At 35.5% G+C, this 22,634-nt stretch overlaps 1 protein-coding gene across 2 annotated transcripts in view; it reads right to left on the minus strand.

The window, feature by feature from the left end:
- TBC1D19 (TBC1 domain family member 19) overlaps positions 1–22,634 on the minus strand; it is a 165,566-nt gene that overhangs the window by 12,489 nt on the left and 130,443 nt on the right. For both annotated transcript variants that reach the window (XM_049886400.1, XM_049886401.1), the window contains 3 exons: positions 19,543–19,575; positions 14,667–14,776; positions 12,344–12,435 (listed from right to left, as the gene is read on the minus strand). In XM_049886400.1, the coding sequence (XP_049742357.1) occupies positions 12,344–12,435; positions 14,667–14,776; positions 19,543–19,575 (235 nt within the window). The remainder of the gene's footprint in view (positions 1–12,343; positions 12,436–14,666; positions 14,777–19,542; positions 19,576–22,634) is intronic.

A 22,634-nucleotide genomic window follows, 5' to 3' on the forward strand; every position in this document is an offset into this window, starting at 1 on the left:
ATCCTTGACTTCAATTTTTTCTCCATTTATCATGATTTGCTTACTGAGTTTTGTTTTCTTTTTGTTGAGCCATAATCCATACTGAAGGCTATGGTCTTCAATTTTCATCAGTAAGTACTTCAAGTCCTCTTCACTTTTACCAAGCAAGGTTTTGTCATCTGCATAATGCAGGTTGTTGATGAGGCTTCCCCGATCCTGATGCCACGTTCTCCTTCATACAGTCAGTTTCTCGGATTATTTGCTTAGTATACAGATTGAATAGGTATGGTGAAATGATACAACCCTGATGCACACCTTTCCTAACTTTAAACCACACAGTATCCCCTTGTTCTGTCTGAACAACTGCCTCTTGGCCTAGGTACAGGTTCCTCATGAGCACAATTAAGTGCTCTGGAATTCACGTTCCCCATTCCCTATTTATAAGTAGGTTATATTACAATAATAATTTATCTCTGGAATCAGGAAACATACTCTTTGGCTCTGATGTCTCAAGAGATAAAACAGTCTCTCGAATTTTTGTATTATCTATTAGCATCTAAAAATCACTTGACTGTCCCTGAGAAGTACTAACAAAACTCTTTGCTGGAATTGCTGTAACATTACATAGATAAATATCTGTGTTATTTTCTTAAAAGAGAAAAAATGACCCAGAGATTGCCTTTGTAGGTGCCATTGTACTAATTCTCTTCAGACTGAAAAACATGTCCTAATTTTAGAAATTCCTCAATACTGGGTAATTATTATTCTGATATAATAAAGTATGTGTAGGAACAATAACCCACTGCCGTCGAGTCAATTTCGACTCATAGCAACCCTATAGGACAGAGTAGAACTGCCCCATAGGGTTTCGAAGGAACACCTGGTGGATTCGAACTGCCAACCTTTTGGTTAACAGCCGAACTCTTAACCACTACTCTGTCAGGGTTTCTGTAGGCACAATAGTATTGACAAATTAAGCTTTTTAGTTGGTTTTAAAATACCTTTTTATGACTGCAAAACAAACTTTTCACCACTGGATATTTTAATGCTTAAAAATGCATTTAATTTTTAAGGCTAAATTATTAAGCTTGTTCCATTTTATTAGCTTTCTCATAGTGCCTTCCTAGAGCAATAATACCACATATTCTCCCACTCCCCATGGGTCTAATAGCAAACAGAAATGACCAAGGAAAGAGCCAGTGAATGTGAGTATACAGATCAATAGAAAGTAACCAGTCTGAGCCACAGAGAAAAAAAGATTAGGAAAAAAAAAAAAAAAAAAACTGAACAGAGCTTCTAACACAGCTTTGTTAGACTCAAAGACACAAACTAAAACTCAAAGGATGGAAAAAAATATATCAAACAAACAACAATCAAAAAGAGCAGGAGTGGCCAGAGGTCATGGCCCCCAGACTCTTTGTTAGCCCAAAACTAAAACCATTCTCGAAGTCAACTCTTGAGACCAAGATTAGACTGGACCATAAGACATAAAATGATACTGGTGAGGAGTGTGCTTCTTAGCTCAAGTAAACACATGAGACTATGTGGGCAACTCTTGTCTGGAGGTGAGATGAGAAGGCGAAGGGGGACAGGAGCTGGTTGAATGGACATGGGAAATACAGGGTACAGAGAAGGAGTGTGCTGTCACATTATAGGGAGAGCAACTAGGGTCACATAACAATGTGTGTATAAGTTTTTGTGTGAGAAACTGACTTGAATTGTTAACTTTCACTTAAAGCACAAGAAAAGAGCTCAACAAATAAAAAGTTTATAGATAATAATCCAACAGTGGGGACAAAATGGAATAAGAAATGTTCGATTTCAAAGCAGGCAGAAAAAGAGGAAAAAAAGAATAAAGAACACATGGAACAAATAGAAACTGTCTAGCAAGACAGTTAATTTTGATCTAATCATATCAATAATTACTTATATGTAAATAGTCTAAAAACATCAATTAGAAGATGGCAATTAACACATTGAAAGACCCAACTATACTGTAAAAGGAAACTCACTTGAAAAATAAAGGCACTGTTAATATTAAAAAGGATAGAAAAGAATATACCATGTAAATTGTAATCAAAGAAAGGTTGAATGGCTATATTAATACCAGACATAGTACATTTATTACGAGAAATGAAGAAGGGCATTACATAGTGATAAAATGATCAATATCCCTAAAATTAGAACCATAAAATACATGAAGTAAAAACATGTAGCAGTGAAAAAAGAAATAGACAAATCCACAGCTTTCATTGGAGACGCTAACATTGCCTTCTCAATAATCAATAAAACAAGTAGACAGCAAATCAGTAAGTGTACAGAAGACCTGAAAAACATTATCAACAAACTTGACCACATTGACAATCACAAAACACTGTGCCCAACACTGGTTATTGTTGTTATGTGTGCTCGAGTTGGTTCCAACCCATAGTGACCCTATGTACAGCAGGACCAAACACTGCCTGGTCCTATGCCATCCTCACAATAACTGTTATGTTTGAACCCATGGTTGCAGCCATCATGTCAATCCACCTCAACAAGGGCTTCCTCTTTTTCTCTGACCCTCTCTTCTTTACCAAGCATGAGGTCCTTCTCCAGGGATGGTCCCTCCTGATAACACACCCAAAGTACATGAGACGAAGTCTAGCCATCCTCGCTTCCAAGGAGCACTCTGCCGGTACTTCTTCCAAGGCAAAAGTTATAATACTTTGTCTCCTCAAGCTGCCCTTTGAAATCTTTTACTTCATCATTTCTTCCTTTGGCTTTCACTACTCTACATTCAACTGCAAGTTTCAGAGTCTCTTATGACACCCATTTTGGTCTTTTCTTTCTTTCCTGTCTTTTTAACAACCTCTTGCTTTCTTCATGTATGATGTCCTTGATGTCATTCGACAATTTGTCTGGTCTTCAGTCATCAGTGTTCGCCATGTCAAATCTATTCTTGAGATGGCCTCTAAATTCAGGTAGGATATATTCAAAGTCATACTTTGGTTCTTGTGGACTTGTTCTGATTTTCTTCAGTTTCAATTTGAACTTGCATATGAGCAATTGATTGTTCTGCAGTCAGCCTCTGGCCTTGTTCTGACTGATGATACTGAGCTTTTCCAGCATCCACAGATGTGATCAATTTGATTCCTGTGTTTTCCATCCAGTGAGGTCCATGTGTACAGCCACCGTCTGTGTTGTTGAAAAAAAGAATTTGTGGTGAATAAGTTGTTCGTCTTGCAAAATTCTCTCATGTGATCTCCAGAGTGGTTTCTATCACCAAGGCTGTATTTTCCAACTACCAATCCTTCTTTGTTTCCAACTTTTGTATTTCAATCACTAGTAATTATCAATGCATCTTGATTACTTGTTTGATCAATTTCATACTGCAGAAATTGCTAAGAATCTTCAATTTCCTCATCTTTGGCATTGGTAGCTGGTACATATATGTCAATAACAGTCGTATCAACTGGTCTTCCTTGTAGGCATATGGATATCATCCTATCACTGACAGCACTGTACTTGAGAATAGATCTTGAAATGTTCTTTTTGATGATGAATAGGATGCCATTCCTCTTCAATTAGTCATTCCTGGCACAGTAGACCACATGACTGTCTGATTCAAAATGGCCAATACCAGTCCATTTCAGCTTACTAATACCTACGTATAACTCTTTATGCATTCCATTTCATTTTTGATGACTTCCAATTTTCCTAGATTCATAGTTCATACATTCCATGTTCCGATTATTAATGGATGTTTGCAACTGTTTCTTCTCTTTTTACATCATACCACATCAGCAAATGAAGCTCTCGAAAGCTTGACTCTACCCACGTCATTAAGGTCGACTCTGCTATGAGGAGGCCATTCTTCCCGTTGTATTTTGAGTGCTTTCCGACCTGAGGGGCTCATCTTCCAGCGCTATATCAGACAATGATGTACTGCTATTCCTAAGGTTTCCACTGGCCAGTATATCCAGCGGTAGACCGTCAGGTCCTTCTTTCTAGTCTGTCTTAGCCTGGAAGCTCTGCTGAGAGCTCTTGATCATGGGAGACCCTAGTGGTATTTGAAATATCATTGGCATAGCTTCTAGCATCACAGCAGAACACAAGCCACCATAGTACGACAAGCTGACAGATGCGTGGTGGTGCCCAAAACTAGCAGAATACAAGTTCTTTTCAAATGCACATGAAACATTTACCAAGATAGATCATATTCTGAGCCATAAAACAAACCTCAACAAATCTGAAAGAACTGAAATCATATGAAGCATGTTTTCTAACTACAACAGAATTAGAATAGTAATCAGTATCAGAAAGATATCTTTCTAAAAATTTGAAAATTAAGCAACATACTTCCATATAACAAAGAGGAAGTCACAAGAGAAATTAAGAAGCATTTTGAACTGAATGGAAATGAAAACACGACATATCAAAATTAGCTTGGTGGAAGTAAAGTGGTGCTATGAAGGGAATTTATAGCATTGTTTATATTAGAAAAGAAGAAATATTTTAAATAATCTAAGCTTCCTCCTTTAACAAGTAGAAAGATAAGAGCAAAATAAACCTAAAGCAAGCATAAAGAAGGAAATAATAAATGCGGTTATTGTTAGCTGCCAACTCATGGTGACCTTATGTATAACAAAACGAAATGTCGCCTAGTCCGGCACCATCTTCAAAATCACTTGTATGTTTGAGTCCATTGTGTGGCTATTGTGTCAGCCCATCTCATTGAAGGTTTCTCTCATTTTTGTTGGCCCTCTGCTTTACAAAACATGATGCCCTTTTCTAGTGATTGGTCTTTCCTGATGACATGCTCAAAGTAAGTGAGTCAATTTTGCTATCCTAAAGAACATTTTAGTTGCATTTCTTCTAAGAGTGATCAGTTCATTCTTTTGGCAGTCTGCAGTATATCCAGTGTTCTTCACCTATATCACAGTTTGAATGCATCAATTCTTTTTCTTTGTTTAATTTTTGCATGCATATGAGGTGACTGAAAAGACCATGGTTTGGTTCAGACACATCTGATTCATCAAAGTGACATCTTTGTTTTTAAAGCTTTAAAGAGGCCTTTTGTAGCCGATTTGCCCAGTTTAATACATTGTTTGATTTCTTGATTGCTGCTTTCATGGGCACTGATTGCTGATCCAAGTAGGATGAACTTCTTGACAACTTCAATTTCTTCTCCATTAATCACGATATTGCTTCTCAGTTCAGTTTTGGGGATCTGCGTTTTCTTCATGCTCAGTTGTAATTCATACTGAAGGCTATATCCTCTGATCTTTACCAGTAAGTGCTTCAAATTCTTACTCATTTTCGGCAAGCAAGGTTGTGTAATTTGCATATTACAGGTTGTTAACGAGTTTCCCTCTAATCTTGATGCTGTATTCTTCATATAGTTTAGCTTCATAGATTATCTGTTCAACATACAGATTGAATAAAGTGGAATGATACGATCCTGTTGTACACGACTTTTCCAATTTTGAACTAATCAGTATCCTCTTGTTCTGTTTGAACAATTGTCTCTTGATCCATGTATAGGTTTTGTGTGAGCACAATTAAGTGTTCTGAAATTCCCATTTGTCACAATGTTCTCCATAATTTGTTAAAATCCACACAGTTAAGTGCCTTCTTACAGTCGGTAAAACACAGATAAACATCTTTCTGGTATTCTCGTTTTTGGTCAAGATCTATCTGACAAAAGCAATGATAACCCTTGTTCCATGCCCTCTTTTGAATCCAGCTTGAACTTCTGGATGTTCCCTGTTGATGTACGGCTCTAGTCCTTTTTTAATTATCTTCAGCAAAATTTGCTAGCATATGACATTAATATTCTTTAATGATTTCCACATTATATTTGATTATCTTTCTTTGGAATGGGCACAAATATGCATCTCTTCTAGTAAGTTGGCTGAGTAGCTGTCTTCCCAATTTCCTGACATAGACGAGTGAACACTTCCAGTGTTACATCCATTTGTTGAGGCATCTCAGATGGTGAATATTGTCATTTCCTGGATACCTGTTTTCACCAATGCTTGCAGTGCATTTTGAATGTCTTCCTTCTACGCCAGTGGTTCTGGAGCATATGCTACCTACTCAAATGGTTGAATGTTGACCAATCCGTTTTGGTACAGTGACTCCGTACATCCCTTCCATCTCCGTTTGATGCTTACTGCATCATTCAATTTTTTACCCATAGTTGTTGTTAGGTGCTGTCCAGTTGGTTCTGACCCATAGCAAACCCATGTAACAACAGACATCCTCACAATCGCTGCTCTTTGAATCCACTGTTGTAGCCACTGTGTCAATCCACCTCATGGAGGGTCTTCCTTTTTTCACCAACCCTCTACTTAACCAAGCATGATGTCCTTCTCCAGGGACTGGTCCCATCTGGTAACACGTCTAAAGTACATAAGATGAAGTCTTGTCATCCTCCCTTCTAAGAAGCACTCTGGCTGTACTTCTTCCAAGACAGGTTTGTTCCTTCTTCTGGCAGTCCATGGTATATTCAATATTCTCCACCAACACCATGATTCAAATGCATCAATTCTTCTACGGTCTTCCTTATTTATTGTCCAGCTTTTGTGACTGAAAACACTATGGCTTGGGTCAGGCACCTCAGTCCTCCAAGTCACATCTTTGCTTTTTAACACTTTAAAGAGGTCTTTTGCACCAAAAAAGGTAAGTGCTTCAAGTCCTCTTTACTTTCAGCAAGTAAGTTTGTGTCATCTGCATATCGTAGGTTGTTAATGAGTCTTCCTACAGTCTTGATACTGCATCTTTCATATAGTTTGGCTTCTCAGATTATCTGCTCAGCATACAGATTGAATAGGTATGGTGAAAGGATACAACCCTGACACACACTTTCCCTCATTTTAAACCACACAGTATCCCCTTGTTCCATTTGAACAACTGCCTCCTGGTCTACGTAGAGGTTCCTTATGAGCATAGTTAAGTTCTAGAATTCCCATTCTTCACAATGTTATCCATAATTTGCTATGATCCACACAGTCAAATGCCTTTGTATAGTCAGTAAAACACAGGTAAGCATCTTTTGGTATTCTCTGCTTTCAGCTAAGATCCACCTGACATCAGCAATGGTATCCCTAGTTCCAAGTCCTTTTCATTTCTGGCAGTTCTTGTCGATTTATTGCTGCAACCGTTTTTGAATTATCTTCAGTTTACCCATAGAATCCTTTAGTCTTGCAAACTCAAGGCTTGAATTTTTTTCTTCAATTCTTTCAGCTTGAGAATTTATAATCATGTTCTTCCTACTTTAGTTTTCTAAGTGCAACTAAATCTATGTCTGTCTCTCAAACCCATCCACTCATTCATCTATCCTAAATCAAGCATAAGAAAAGAAATAATAAATATATGAGCAGAAATCAATGAAAAAAGAAAATAGAGAAAATCAATGAAACCAAAAACTGGTTCTCTGAAAAGATGAAGAAAATTGATAAACCTCTAACCAGACTGACAAAGAAAGAGAAAGATACAAATATCACCCTCAGGAATGACAGAGGTGATATCACTACTGACTCTATAGATATTAAAAGGCTAATTAACGGTAATTAGGGAATATTGTGAGTAACTTTACATCAATAAATATAATAACTTAGATAAAATGCAGAAACTACCAAAGTCCACTCAAGAAGAAATAAATAACCTGAATACTCCTATGTCTATTAAAGAAATTAAATTCATAGTTAAAAACATCAGCTGTCACACTGGATGACCCAACTATGCTTTTGATAAGAAACCTGTTGAAAGCCTTTTAAAAATTGATTTCTACCTTGACAAACTTTTTATACTTTCTCCTACAGAGGAATTTTACTATTTGTCATAAGTCATTGAGATAAATTTGTTCCTTTCAATGATTGAAGTGTATAAATTGGCTGGAAAGATATCAGAATTTTAGTTTCTAGTAATAAACTAAATGTCTTCATCCTAGTTTAAAAAAAAAAAAAAAAACCTAGTTATATTCAAATGTTCATTTCATAAAAAGAGGTCTAATTACTACAAGTTTAAGAAAAAAAGACTCTGGCACAATATGAGATATTTCTGCCACATTCTTGTTTTATCTTAATCATTAACAGATCATGTTTTCTAACGGCTACATAGGAAAGAGTATTCAGCTAAATATTACCAATGGATGATATGTGCTGCTATCTTATAAGTGGCATTTCTAAGACGTATGAAATTCAAAATTGTGATTTTTGTGTGTAAGACTTATTTGGAAGAGGAAGTCACATTTTTATTTTGGTATTTTAAAGCCTGTTCATGTTTTTCTCCCATCATAAGTTATCTTAATTTCCTCTTAGTCTTCCTCCTTATTCCCTGCCCTCTTCTTCCATTTGTCCTCAGACTGGGCTCACTTCTCATTTTCATTAAACCTTGGTCTAACATCATTTAGACATTGTGTAAGACCCTTTTTAAGTAATATTTTCTCAAAAGGACACAGTTAAGTTTACTAGTTATTTTGGGTCACTAAGATATCTCTAATAATCACTAACAAACAGATTTAAAGCAAATAGTAAAATCCCCCTTCTGCATTTTAAAATGGTATTTTCAGAAAGATAATAATGTTTATTATCTTTATTGATTTTTGACTGATTATTGATTGCCAGGCACTACACCTGTATGTCTGTCTCCCTTTTTTATATATGTATATATTATCAAAGAGGGATTGATAGCAGATCTCTTGCTTTGCTTTTGGGGTTTTCTTACTCACAAAACCAAATATTCACACTAAAGAAATTTCTTACTAAAATCAGTCCTGCCAGCAGTTTTTCTCTCACCCAAAGTTGCAAATCCTTTCTTTCCTTTTGGATGCCAGGCTTGCCGAATTTGAATTTCAAAAGATATGGCTGGTTGGAGAGCCAGAGGCAATATCTTGTGACCTACAGTTGACCTAAGTAAAAGGGGCAGGGCAGGGTTCAATTAATCAAGTTAAAATTAGCCAATGGTTGGTCTTCTGTATTTCTCCCTCCTCTTCTCCTTAAAAGCCTCAGTGTACCTAGCTTCTTAAGGACATTTGCTTTTGCTGGAATCAAAATGGTCTTCCTATAGGGTTGCTATGAGTCGGAATTGACCCAACAGCAGTGGTATATGCATATAAGATAACTGCTCAGAATAAATATTATATTCAAATTTTGCTGAGTTTTGATCATTTTTAACTATATATATCTACATATATATGTAGACATACCTGTACACACATACACATATATATGTATAATCATTAAATCTTGAAACAACTGTATGAGGTAGCAATTTTCTTGATTTTAAAGGTGAGGAACTTGAATTTAAAAATGAAGAAATTGAATTATCTTGATTTAAAGGTAAGAAAATTGAGGCTTAGGTAAATTAAATAACATTCTCTTGATTACACAGCTTAATTAATAGAGCTGGGATTTGAACCCGGGTCTGTCTTGCAAATCCACCCGTTCATTCATCTATTCATTCACCCACTCATTCATCTATTCACTCACCCATTCATCTATCCGTTCATTTAACAAATATTTATTGAGCATTCTTCAGGGTGCTGGAAATTCAAGTGTGAAAAAGACAAACATTAAACTATGCTATTTCCTATTAACTTCTTTTGTGGCCTCAAAGAGTAAATGCTCCTTTCAAATATGCCTTCTTTAATGGAGGAAAGTCCACGAGAGCCAAAATATGACCTTGAATATATCCCACCCGAATTTAGAGACCATCTCAAGAATAGATTTGACGCGTTGAACACTAGTGACCGAAGACCAGATGAGTTGTGGAATGACATCAAGGACATCACCCATGAAGAAAGCAAGAGGTCACTGAAAAGACAGGAAGGAAAGAAAAGATCAAGATGGATGTCAGAGGAGACTCTGAAATTTGCTCTTGAGCGTCGAGCAGCTAAAGCAAAAGGAAGAATTGATGAAGTAAAAGAATTGAACAGAAGATTTCAAAGGGTGGCTAGAGAAGACAAAGGAAAGTATAATGACATGTGCAAAGAGCTGGAGATGGAAAACCAAAAGGGAAGAATAGGCTCGGCATTTCTCAAGCTGATAGAACTGAAGAAAAAAATTCAAGCCTCGAGTTGAAATGGTGAAGGATTCTATGGGGAAAATATTAAATGACGCAGGAAGCATCAAAAGAAGATGGAAGGAATACAGAGAGTCATTATACCAAAAAGAATTAGTCGATATTCAACCATTTCAAGAGATGGCATATGATCAGGAACAGATGGTATTGAAGGAAGAAGTCCAAGCTGCTCTGAAGGCATTGGCGACAAACAAGGCTCCAGGAATTGATGGAATATCAATTGAGATGTTTCAACAAACAGATGCAGCGCTGGAGGTGCTCACTCGTCTATGCAAAGAAATATGGAAGACAGCTTCCTGGCCAACTGACTGGAAGCAATCCATATTTATGCCTATTCCCAAGAAAGGTGATCCAACCGAATGTGGAAATTATAGAACAATATCACTAATATCACACGCAAGCAAAATTCTGCAGAGATGATTCAAAAATGGCTGCAGTAGTATATCGACAGGGAACTGCCAGAAATTCAGGCCGGTTTCAGAAGAGGACGTGGAACCAGGGATATCATTGCTGATGTCAGATGGATCCTGGCTGAAAGCAGAGAATACCAGAAGGATGTTTATTATTGACTATGCAAAGGCATTCGACTGTGTGGATCGTAACAAACTATGGATAACACTGGGAAGAATGGGAATTCCAGAACACTTAATTGTGCTCATGAGGAACCTTTACACGGATCAAGAGGCAGTTGTTCGGACAGAATAAGGGGATACTGATTGGTTTAAAGTCAGGAAAGGTGTGCGTCAGGGTTGTATTCTTTCAGCATACCTATTTAATCTGTATGCTGAAAAAATAATACGAGAAGCTGGATATATGAAGAAGAATGGGGCATCAGGATTGGAGGAAGATTTATTAACAACCTGCGTTATACAGATGATACAACCTTGCTTGCTGAAAGTGAAGAGGACTTGAAGCACTTACTAAGGAAGATCAAAGACCACAGCCTTCAGTATGGATTACAGCTCAACATAAAGAAAACAAAAACCCTCACAACTGGACCAATGAGCAACATCATGATTAACAGAGAAAAGATTGAAGTTGTCAAGGATTTCATTTTACTTGGATCCACAATCAACAGCCACAGAAGCAGCGGTCAAGAAATCAAAAGACGCATTGCATTGGGCAAATCTGCTGCAAAGGACCTCTTCAAAGTGTTGAAGGGCAAAGATGTCACCCTGAAGACTAAGGTGCGCCTGACCCAAGCCATGGTATTTTCAATTGCATCATATGCATGTGAAAGCTGGACAATGAATAAGGAAGACCGAAGAAGAGGTGACACCTCTGAATTGTGGTGTTGGCGAAGAATATTGAATGTACCATGGACTGCCAAAAGAACGAACAAATCTGCCTTGGAATTAGTGTGGCCAGAATGCTCCTTAGAGGCAGGGATGGTCTTACATACTTTGTGTATGTTGTCAGGAGGGATGAGTCCCTGGAGAAGGACATCATGCTTGGCAGAGTACAGGGTCAGCGGAAAAGAGGAAGACCCTCAACAAGGTGGACTGACACAGTGGCTGCAACAATGAGCTCAAGCATAACAATGACTGTAAGGATGGCGCAAGACCGGGCAGTGTTTCGTTCTGTTGTGCATAGGGTTGCTATGAGTCGGAACCGACTCAACAGCACCTAACAACAACAGCAACAACAATGGAGGAAAATGGTTGCTTGAAGGGGAAGACAGGAACAAAATGATTAATAAATCATTTGGAACCTTCTGTTGCTTCAGACATTGTTAGTTGAAAAAGAGAGAATCAATAATATTGAAGTCCAGGGCTACTTTACATAGCCAAAGATAACTTCTACTGAGATCGATGAATAAACATTCAAACTTTTGAAAGGAGAAATCAGTGTACTCCCATTGGTAGGCAATTGATCTAGTTTCTGTTAATAAAAGACAGCAGACTTTAACTTATTTAGCTTTCATAGACTGTTCTCTGACAAATTTATCCTAAACTGACTTAATTTTAGTATTATCACATTTCTCATGTAGTATTTTGTTTCTATATATATATATAATTATTATTTTTTTGCCTCATTTTTGGCTAACACCTTTCATTATGAATAGAAATTAGTTCACTTTGGTGATTCTTGTATCAGACACAAAATCCTAGCAAATAAACATTTATTGGGATTTTGGTAATTCTAAGAATTTTTACCACAATACAGGGTTACAATTTACTACTTGATAATTACTATTTTTTTGAGGACTGCATATTTACAAATGCTTTACAATGATGAAAAAAGAGCTTATGATGTGAAAGGATTTACTCTTCAGTTAGAAGAGAAAAATACTCACGGTTGAGCCCCAATTTCTCGTAGATGATAAAAGAGTTGGGGAAGATACGTTTGAAGAAGAGTTTCAAACAGCAAACACAGTGACACAATACCCTGGACACAGTAATGAATAATAAGAGAAAAACATATTTTAGTTTTTAAAAATTAACTACACTAAAAAAATTATTCAAATGGAAAATGAGAAAAAGACTAACAACATAAATATTCTTCATATTGTTTAGGAGTCAAAACCAAGAAATGCATTAGTGGATCCCCAACATTGTGTTTAAAGGTAAGTTTTAATCGTCTATGAATTCTCCACTCCTGTAGATATGCTAGGGGATGTCGTTTTAACACAATAGGCTCCCCCACTGAACCGGATATGTAACATTCAGAGTCCAAGGAAAAACATGTTACAGAAAACCTGCTGCTTTGCAAGCCATGTATTATCACTTTAGACCACAGCAAAATGAGTTTTCTCTGGATGAATTCCAGTTTCCAGGTATTCCCCAGTTGCTATCCCCACACCCCTTTACTCTCTCCTTCCATAATGTCCTTTCCCCTCCTGCTGCCTCACCACTGGGGAAAACATTTCCTGCTTTTCTAAATCCACTCCCAGGGAAAGACTGACTGCTTGAATTTTGCATCAGGAAGTTATCAAACAAGAATGTTTGATTACTTGGTATAAAGAGGGATTTTTTTTTTTTTTAAACTGAAATCTACTTTCTTAAAAGGCATTATTTGTAGAGTATGAGAAATAGCCGACTTAAACAGATGGTTTTTCACGTGCAGTCATTACTTGACAGCTCTGAATAAAGTCTTTCTTGCGGCTCAGCATTCCTCAGGGTTGATCTTTGTAAGGAAGTTCTAATCCTCTTTGAGTTTCTAAAGAAAAAAGGTTGTCAGGGTTCCAAGTATTTCAGTCTGGCTGCAAGCCAGGAAAGGAGACGACTGCCTGCAAGTCTTTATTCCAGTGAATAAGGAAGGAGCACAGGCAGGACTAACCCACTCAATCAGCTGAAAGAGGACACCTCAGGGTCAGCACAGCGACAGGGACGGGATATGCAGAGGTGCAACTTCATGCTCTGCCCAGGGATAACACCAAGGGTGGGCATCGTGGGGTCTGTTTTTTGCTTTTTTTTTTTTAAACTCTGAAGCATAAAAATGGTATGCAAAACTAGAGGAGAAAATCTAATGCTAAGAATGAGATACTGAAAATGGGAAAAATTATTCATTTGTTTCTGGTTATTTTAGATAAAATATCAGTGGAAGATAAGAACAAAATCAAGTTGACTTAGAGAAAAGAATCTCAAGATAATTGGTGGTGCTTTATTTGCTTGTTATCTGTGACATCCTGGAATTCTGTTATTTGCCAACTTTTGACGGCAGTGTCTAAGAGCAAGATTGGGGACTGAGGAAGGTGGGATAGGAATATGTAGGATTAAACCAGAGGAATAAAGAACAGATACTTAATTTAGTAGCAGGAACGCATTTTCCTCTGAGGAAGTTTGGTAGTGCTTATATACATTCCAATTTAATGTTTCTTCTAGAGAGTTAGTTACCCTCAAGTGGACTAAAGCAGGCCCAAAGCGAGAAAGCATAAAACTGAAACAAAATAGTTAGGTTCATGGGAAGAAAAACGGATTAAAGATAGGATAATTGAGCAGCCAAAATAAAACATAAAAACATTGGACTCCCAACGTGCTTTTCCTTGACTAGAGAAGCTTTCTATCGGATAAGCACGATGAAATACCTAGTATGATAGTTGATAATCAGCCAAATATGAAATTGGAAAACAAGTGACAAATAAACGTTTGATTTTCATTAACAAAGAAGAGGTGATGATGATAATAATAATAATAATAACAACAAAAACAACCACTTATTTAGTGAACACTTGCTATGAGCCAACTACTACTACCCTGGGTGCTCGGCAGACTTTTCTATAGCACTACAGATAATACGTTAACCACCTTCCACAGGGGAGAAATCAGAATTAAAAGAAGGTAGGCCCCTTTGTGAAGAAAAATAACATAGACATTTCTAATTTTTAAAAAATATACAAAAGATCATTTAAATGTAATTGATGAGGGACTTTTTCCTAATTATTAAGAAAATTACTTACATATCAATTTATTCTTCTTTGATTTATTCTACTGAAATGTGTTGCCTCACATCACAAATTAAAATTTTTTGCTTTATAACTTGAGTAGGAGATTTTTACTTATAAGGAAAATTCTCAGTTGAGTGAGATTAAAGAAAATCTGTTGCTGCTACAAATTTTTCCCAGGAAAGAAAGATTAGAGTCTGATTTGATCCTTTTTTTTTTTTTTTAGTGAACTTACAGAAGGATGAGAAGAGATGGAATGGAGTCTGAAGAAAAAACGCATGTACATCTCCCGGAATATCTGATATAATTTGGAAGGTTCATGGTATAGAAAACAAAGTGGTGCAACTGAAAGAATAAAAAAATTAATTGATAATATCACAGAACTACAAAATTTTTTAAATAAGTTCATGAAATATGGAAGAATAAGTCATTATTTTATAGTAACAATATTCATTCATAGACAACTTTAAAATCATATATATTGTTTTTCAAACAGTAAAATACGTACAAAATGAAAAATAAGTAATGTCTACCTTTTACCCCAGACCTTCAGTTTCCTTTTCTATATGCAACCCTTTTAATGATTTCATGTAGCTTCTAGAAAATTTCCATGTAAATACAACATATCTATAAACATCTTTAAAACACACACACACAAATTGGAGTGTATGCACTATTCTATACCTTGTACTTTTCACTCAACATGCATCAGATGGTTGTTCCGTATCAGTTTACACAGATCTACCACATTATTTAAAAGCTGAATACGTTTCTTTGCATGTGCTATAACTGATTTGGAATCCCTGGTGGCGTAGTGCTTAAGTGTTACGGCTGCTAACCAAGAGGTCGGCAGTTCAAATTCGCCAGGCGCTCCTTGGAAACTCTATGGAGCAGTTCTACTCTGTCCTATAGGATCGCTATGAGTCAAAATCGACTCAATGGCAGTGGGTTTGGTTTTGGGATAACTGATTTAACCAGCCCCACACTGATGAATATTTAAATTGTATGGAATATTTTGCTATTACCACCCCCAAGCCCCCCAAAAGAGTTGTAATTAACATCCTTACACATACACCTTTGTGTAGGATAAATTCCTTAAAGTAAAATAGCTGAGTCAAAGAGTTTGTGCACTTAAAATTTTGACAAATGTTGTCAAATTACCCTCAAAAGCTAACATAATTTATACAGTCATTAGAACTGTCTACAGAGTACTCATTTCTTCATACTTGGACCAATACTGTATACTCAAACTCTGACCTTTACCTATCTGATAGATGAAAATGGTGTCTTTGTATTATATTAATTTACATTCCTTTACTTATGAGGGTTCAGTATCTTTTTATATATTTGTAAGCTATCTGTATTTCTTTTCTCATCTGTGCTTTTTTTTTTTTACTGGCTTGCTTATGGAATAGTAAGGTTTCATACGTTATGGAATAGTAAGGTTTCATACGTTGGCAGTATCTTGCCCTTCACTGTATGCAAAGCTAAATATTTTTCTCAATTTGTTGTTGGTTGGTCTTTGGACTTTCCTTAGTGTTTTTTTTTTTTTTCTTTTTCCCCTGTGCAGGAACTTTAGTTTTATATAGTCAATTTATCAATCTTTTATTTTATAGATTCTCAGTTTTTGTCTTGCTCAGATAAGACCTTCTCATTTCTCACCTCTCTCTCTAATCATAAACAGTATTTACTCCACTGAGACTATATAACTAAAGATTCAAAGGTTATGTTTTGAAGTATAAAACTAGAAGTTCCCAAAGGACAGACTGTGTTAATTCTGGACAATTTTACTTTTCCTTCCACCAGTGAATAAGTTCATCATTAGAAATTATAAAAAATGGACTATAGTATAATCCCAACTTAATAATAGAATAAAAATGACACAATTGAATTATGTGGGAGTACTTAAAATTCAAAATAACTTTTAAAAGCTATATAAAGTCAAGTCTTTCTCTCTTTTTTTATTTAAACAGTAAGAAAGTGACAATTAGGCAACTCAGTTTTACTTTGCCCCACAAAGAATTCAGGCTACTTTTCAAGTTTTTAAATTTTGGAAGTCACGTAGGTAGATATAAGATAATATGACTAGCTTTTTTTTTTTTTTTTGGAATACCGTTTCCAATTAATTCAATTTGAAAATAAAAATTTTGAGTAATGGCTTTAGACTACTGGTCTATACTGGCATATATCAATACATATCAAGACAGTTTTCATAGACTTAAAACAACATTAAGGAGAGGATTTACTTCTCTAATACATGTTAAATCAAGGTTTCTTTTACACCCAGTCTTTGGCAATTAAGCCCACGACAGTCAACACAATCAGATGGTCCACAGTAGAAAACCAGAAAGTGATTAGTCTGCACAAACACAGTCATACCTTCCATCTTTTTAAGCCTCAAGAATTTTAGGCAGCATAAACACATTTATAATGCAGATATATAAAACTGCACCATATAAATATTAAATTTAATTAAAAATGACTTACTTATATGATAATTTGAACCATGATATAAATTAGACAGGTAAAAAGTTCTGTGGCTTTATAACTTATAGGTAATGGCCTCTCAGGCAGTAGGCATTAAGTAGGCAGGGAAACCAGTTGGCCAACTTAGTTCTCTTCTTTTTGAAAAAGTTAAGGGAAAAATGATAACAATTTAAAAAAGCTTAATAACACAAAAACTCTAATTATCTGAGTAATCACACAGTGACAACTGATGAATAAATCATCAAACACTAGCATTGCAAGTGAGAAATTTTACTTTTTCTGAGGGGCAAAAGAGAGACAAATCAGTTTTAGGGGGTAAATCAAAAATATATCTAAATATATAAAAATAACTTACATATGCAGAAAAAAATTATATGTATGTAGAAATATTTAAAAACTTACGAGTACGTCCTTCCACTTCAAGACAAATTTATTTTATTATCAAAAATAAACTACTACTTATTAAAATAGCTTAAATTAGGGTATTACATATATTTAAAAAGAAGAACTCATGTTCTAATTGCAATCACAGCCTAAGACAAAGAAATACAGATGTGGTACAAATACATCATATAATTTTAAATTTAAAGTGAAGGCTTAGAATTTATATACTTTTTATGGTGTATATTTTTCCTCTAAGTTATTGATATATAAAAATCTGTAATCTGAAGGTTTTAATAATCATTAATGATTATTTCCAGTAAAGGAATAGGAAGAGAATTTTAAGATAAGCATTTTTCTACAAATATACCTAACTAAAAAAAATTATAATCAGTTATTACTCAAGACACCACAATTATTTATCCTGAATTCCCTTATATAGCTATGAAATTGAAAAGTTTTAGTCCATTACATATAATATGCAAAAAATCTTCTACATGACTTAATTTTCTATTTTAAGCATCTTTCCCTATTTGGTTCTTCCATAAAAATGAATTTAGCTCATTATCTTTTTTAATCAATTAAATATTGTACTATATGACTTTATTTATGAAATCATAATATACCACACTTACACTAATTCTTCATTAATCTGCATAAACGTTAAAGAGGAAGGCCAGTTTAGAGAAAATTTCTGAACCACTTAAAAAGAGATACAGTATTTCCAGTTCAAAGAAATACAGTGAGTGAAACGGAAGTGGCGAAGTGCTCACTAGCGTTCCTTAGGGAGGACTTGTATACTCTAGTACATTGATTATAAGTGAGTGGTTGTTGCTAAAGCATTTGTGGATGCTTAAAATGTTTTTTCTAAATAGTACAAATAAACTCTGTATCAAAATTTTTACATCACGTATTTCCTTAGCAAACATTTTCTCCTCGCTGTATAAACTTTAGCCTATTTAAGTGATCATCAACGTGAATAGGCGGAGGCGGAGGCTGAGTCAGTGGCGTATTTTATATAGCCAGAATAGCTAGAAGAATGAAGCTTTCATGACATCATTTAGCATCCTCTAAATCAGCCAAGTACACCTTTTAAAAACTATTGAACAGGTTTTGCAGTTGTAATTCCTAAAATAGGAGAATAAAAGGGCTAACGTTTTTATTATTAGAGGTGAAAATTTATTATTTTTAATCTTTTTAGGTTTTCTATCTTTAATTCACTCACATATTTATAAAAGAAAAATATATGCAAGAATGTCACTATAATTGTACTTAATATGAAATTTTGATAACTTGATAATAAAGTAAATTCAAGCTCATGACCAATACCATCAGGGCAGAATAATGCAGTTTTTAATCTTTTTTACTGTATGCTACTTTTCAAAGTTTTATATTATGTCATTAACCATGACTGTCTGATATTGAACACGAGGGGCTTTTTACAAAGAAAAATATTAATTCATTGCTGTTTTTGTTACAAAGGCAAAATATCAAAGCATTTCTATTTTTTATTCTAAATTATCTGACAACAATAGAAATCAAGGGGACATCATTAGAAATAATCTTGAACGAGTTTAAAAGTAAAACATGAAAATTTACAAATAAGTGGCATTTAGGCATAGGGCATTTTTCCTCGTTAGTCTTCACTAAGCTTCCTACATTCCTCATCCAGTGACACCGGAGGCCAGGAAGGCACTGGCGGCTCTCAGACCAGCACAGGTGTTTTTCACATGTGCTTCAAATTCAGGACAACTGCATGCTTTGATGTCATTGTTGCCGTGCATACTAGCAGCCTGGACATACCATGAGTTCAAACTCAGTGTCGTCCCTCCTTTCTGATTCTCTCTGACGTACTGTTTTTTACAGACTCTTAGGAGAATTAGTTTCGGAATTTAAACAAACTCATTTTATACCTATTAGAACTAAATATGAATGTGTATCTAGCTTCTGCTGGATTACAAAATGGTAAACCATAGAACCACTTTTACATTATGTTGTAATTCTAACTTGCCATGTAATCATCATATGAACAGTTATAATGACCTTTTATTTTTTATTTTGTTGTTTTCTTATCACCAATTTAATTTTTTTAATTAGACATACAAACAAATACTAAACTCAATGTTTAAAAACTTTCACAGTCACTTGTTAAGTGTGTGGGTGATGTGATGTAAAGTGTGATCTTGGTTGTTTAATTTTCTAAAGTGTAATAAAAACAATAAATATTTTAAAGCTCAACTTACCATACATTGAAAATCCATGAAAAGGGATTACACCTAAAAAACAAAAATTATGTCTTTTCAATAACTAGTATACCCAATGAATTAAGTAAACTTGAAAAAATTAAAACCGAGATTAGAAAGGTTTCCTAATTTTTGCTTCAACCTTGTGAATGTCAATGACAGTAAGAGGTTTTTCAATATCTTTTGAAAAGCAAGCTTGAGATTTTCAACATATACCCAGTTAATTTTCTATTGATATGTTAAAAAATTAAAAACTTTGAATATATGTCTGAAAAAACAGTACAAATATAACAGGCAGATCATAGAACAATAGAACAAAGTTTTTAAACCTCCTCAGAGAACAGAACAATGGTTTCAGAAAGTCAACATATTATGTCCCTTCTGAAACAATTTCATCCTGTATATGAGAATCCAGTCCAACTTAAGATATAAGTTAGCTTTTTCAAGATAACTTCTTGTATACAAACGTTTATATCATGAGATGCGGTTTAAGAAAAATATTGGCAGGGATAAGGTACAATTTCATATAATCTTTGGCAAGAATTGTATACAAGTAAAATACACATCCTTTTCAAAGAAATACTCAAGGCCTAACTGGGTATGCTAAACATTTTGTCATATTCCAAATGATAAATTAGAACTTGAACAGCTTAGTTTCAGAACAGAAGTTCTTTTAATACACATACATATTTCTAACATGGTACTACATCAAGCTACAAACAGTACAGAAGAAAGCTGAGAAGTTTACTTTTTGGAAAAGTATAGAAACACTTTATTCGTCTGAAAACTCTTAGTTTTGGCTGGGACTTCAGAGGTCATTTAGAGGAAGTTCTAATAAATGATTGCCTAGTTTCAGTTTAAAACACTTCCAGCAATAGAGGACACATTAATTCCCAATACAGTGCATGACAATTTTGAATAGGTCTAATTTGGGTAAGTTATTCTCATACTGAGTCAAACTCTGTATTTCTATTATCACCACTTATTATTCCTAGTTCTGACAACAGTCCAAGAGAACATGCCTAATTTATCTTCTATATGAAAACTTTCAGAAATATTTGAAGATAATCCTCATTCTCATTGCTCCTTCTCTGCCACCCTCCACCACCATCATTTTTTGCTCTAAGGCTATGTGTTTCTTTAATTGTTTCTCAGATGAAGTGGAGTTAAACAGCTTCCCTCTTCTATTTCCTTCTGGACAAGCTGCAGTTTACCACACTCATTAAAGTGAGATGACTAAAATCTCTAGGCATTTTTTCCTTCCTACACACCCCATAACTAGGGCACTGCACTTGTGCAGTTGTTTCTGGACCTAAGTAAACGATTATATTCTTATCTCTATTGCATTTCTTCTTGGGTGAACCATTCCAACTTCAGATAATCCTGGATTCTCATTCTGTATTTTAATGTATTCTCTATCCTTTCTTGTTCCACATCACTGGAAAATTTGATAAGTACACTGTCTATGCCCTCATCTAAAGCATTATAAAAATACTCCACAAGAAAGGGATGAGGAGAGGACTTGTCACTAGAGACTTCCTTCCATATTGGTATCAGTTCATTAATCAGCATCCTATTGAGATAAAATAAGAGCATGGGCTAGGTGCCAGACAGACTTGGTTGAATTCATTTGGCTCTGACACTTAAGAGGTTTCTGTGCCTTTCGGTAAGTTTCTTAACTTCTCTAGGAGTAGTTTCCTCATCTGTAAATCAGAGATAATAATAGAACCTACATAATATGATTAAATGAGATAATAGATATAGCTCAGCACTTAAAACCAGAAAATCAACCAGCTGCTATTCAGTTGATTCCAACTCACGGAGCTCCTATGTGTTTTGGAGTAGCACTGTACTCCACAGTTTTCAAGGCTGTGACCTCTCAGAGGCAGATCACCAGGCTTTTCTTCCAAGCCACCTCTGGGTGGGCTTGAACCAGCAACCTTTCAGTTAGTAGTCAAGCGCTTAGACATTTACATTACCCAGGGCCTCTGTGACCCACCCAGAACCTCTGTGCATGGAAGGTCCTTAACGAATGTTGTGTTGGTATTATTTTCATTAATTAGCATATATTTCTTTACTGTTTCTAGAAGTAATTTCATCAAAAATGAATACGAGGAAAATCCAACATGATTCTGCACTAGATGCCAGGCACCTTTCGAATTTTGTGCAGCATCACTCTTAACCTTCATGAGCTATACTTCTCGGGCTCTACCTTTTCCCGTTTTCTCTAGTCTGCTAGTACACACCACAGACTTGTGTTATTCAACTTTGGCTGAATCCTGGAGTTCTTATCAATTTTTCAAAAAATTTTTACTCTACAAGAACTTCACACTTAACTGCAGCCTCACTGAGCAAGCTGATATCACTGACATGCACTCACTTCTCTGTTCTTGGCTTCAAAGGTTCATCATGTATTTCATCTGCTTTCTCGTTTTTCCTTGAGTCTCAGAGGAAGACACACCCCTTTTCTTTTTCAGAGCTAACATCTTTACCAGAGCTCTGGTGGCACCGTGGTTAAGAGCTCGGCTGCTAACCAAAAAGTCAGCAGTTCGAATCCACCAACCACTCCTTGGACACACTATGGGGCAGTTCTACTCCGTCCTACAGGGTTGCTATGAGTCAGAATCAATTCGATGGCAATGGGTTAACATCTTCACCTGTGCTCTAGATTCTGTTTCCTTGAGTTTTCCTCACAGTGGTTGGCAAACTCCAATAGGGTGCAGAGCTTATTTTTACATGGCCTGTGGAGCTAAGAATGCCTTTTACATTTTTAAAGGATTATTAAAAAAAAAAAAAGAAGAATGTATGACAGAGACCATTTATGGCCAGCAAAACCTAAAATATTTACCATATAGATTTTTACAGAAAAAGTTTGCCAAAATCTGCTTCTAAATCTTGCCCCATCAATTATCCTCCCTCCTCTTAAATGTGTCATTTGACAAATATGTATTGAGCCCCTACTATGTGCCAGACACTGTCCTAAAAGCTGGAGCTACTTTTTAGTAGGGACAGATGAATAATCAAATAAGTAAAATATATGTCAAATTAGTGATAAGCGCAATGGTGAAAAATAACAGATGGAAGGGGGATAG

This window comes from Elephas maximus, chromosome 5 (genome assembly GCF_024166365.1).
Source record: "Elephas maximus indicus isolate mEleMax1 chromosome 5, mEleMax1 primary haplotype, whole genome shotgun sequence".
NCBI classification, from domain to species: Eukaryota; Metazoa; Chordata; class Mammalia; order Proboscidea; family Elephantidae; genus Elephas; species Elephas maximus.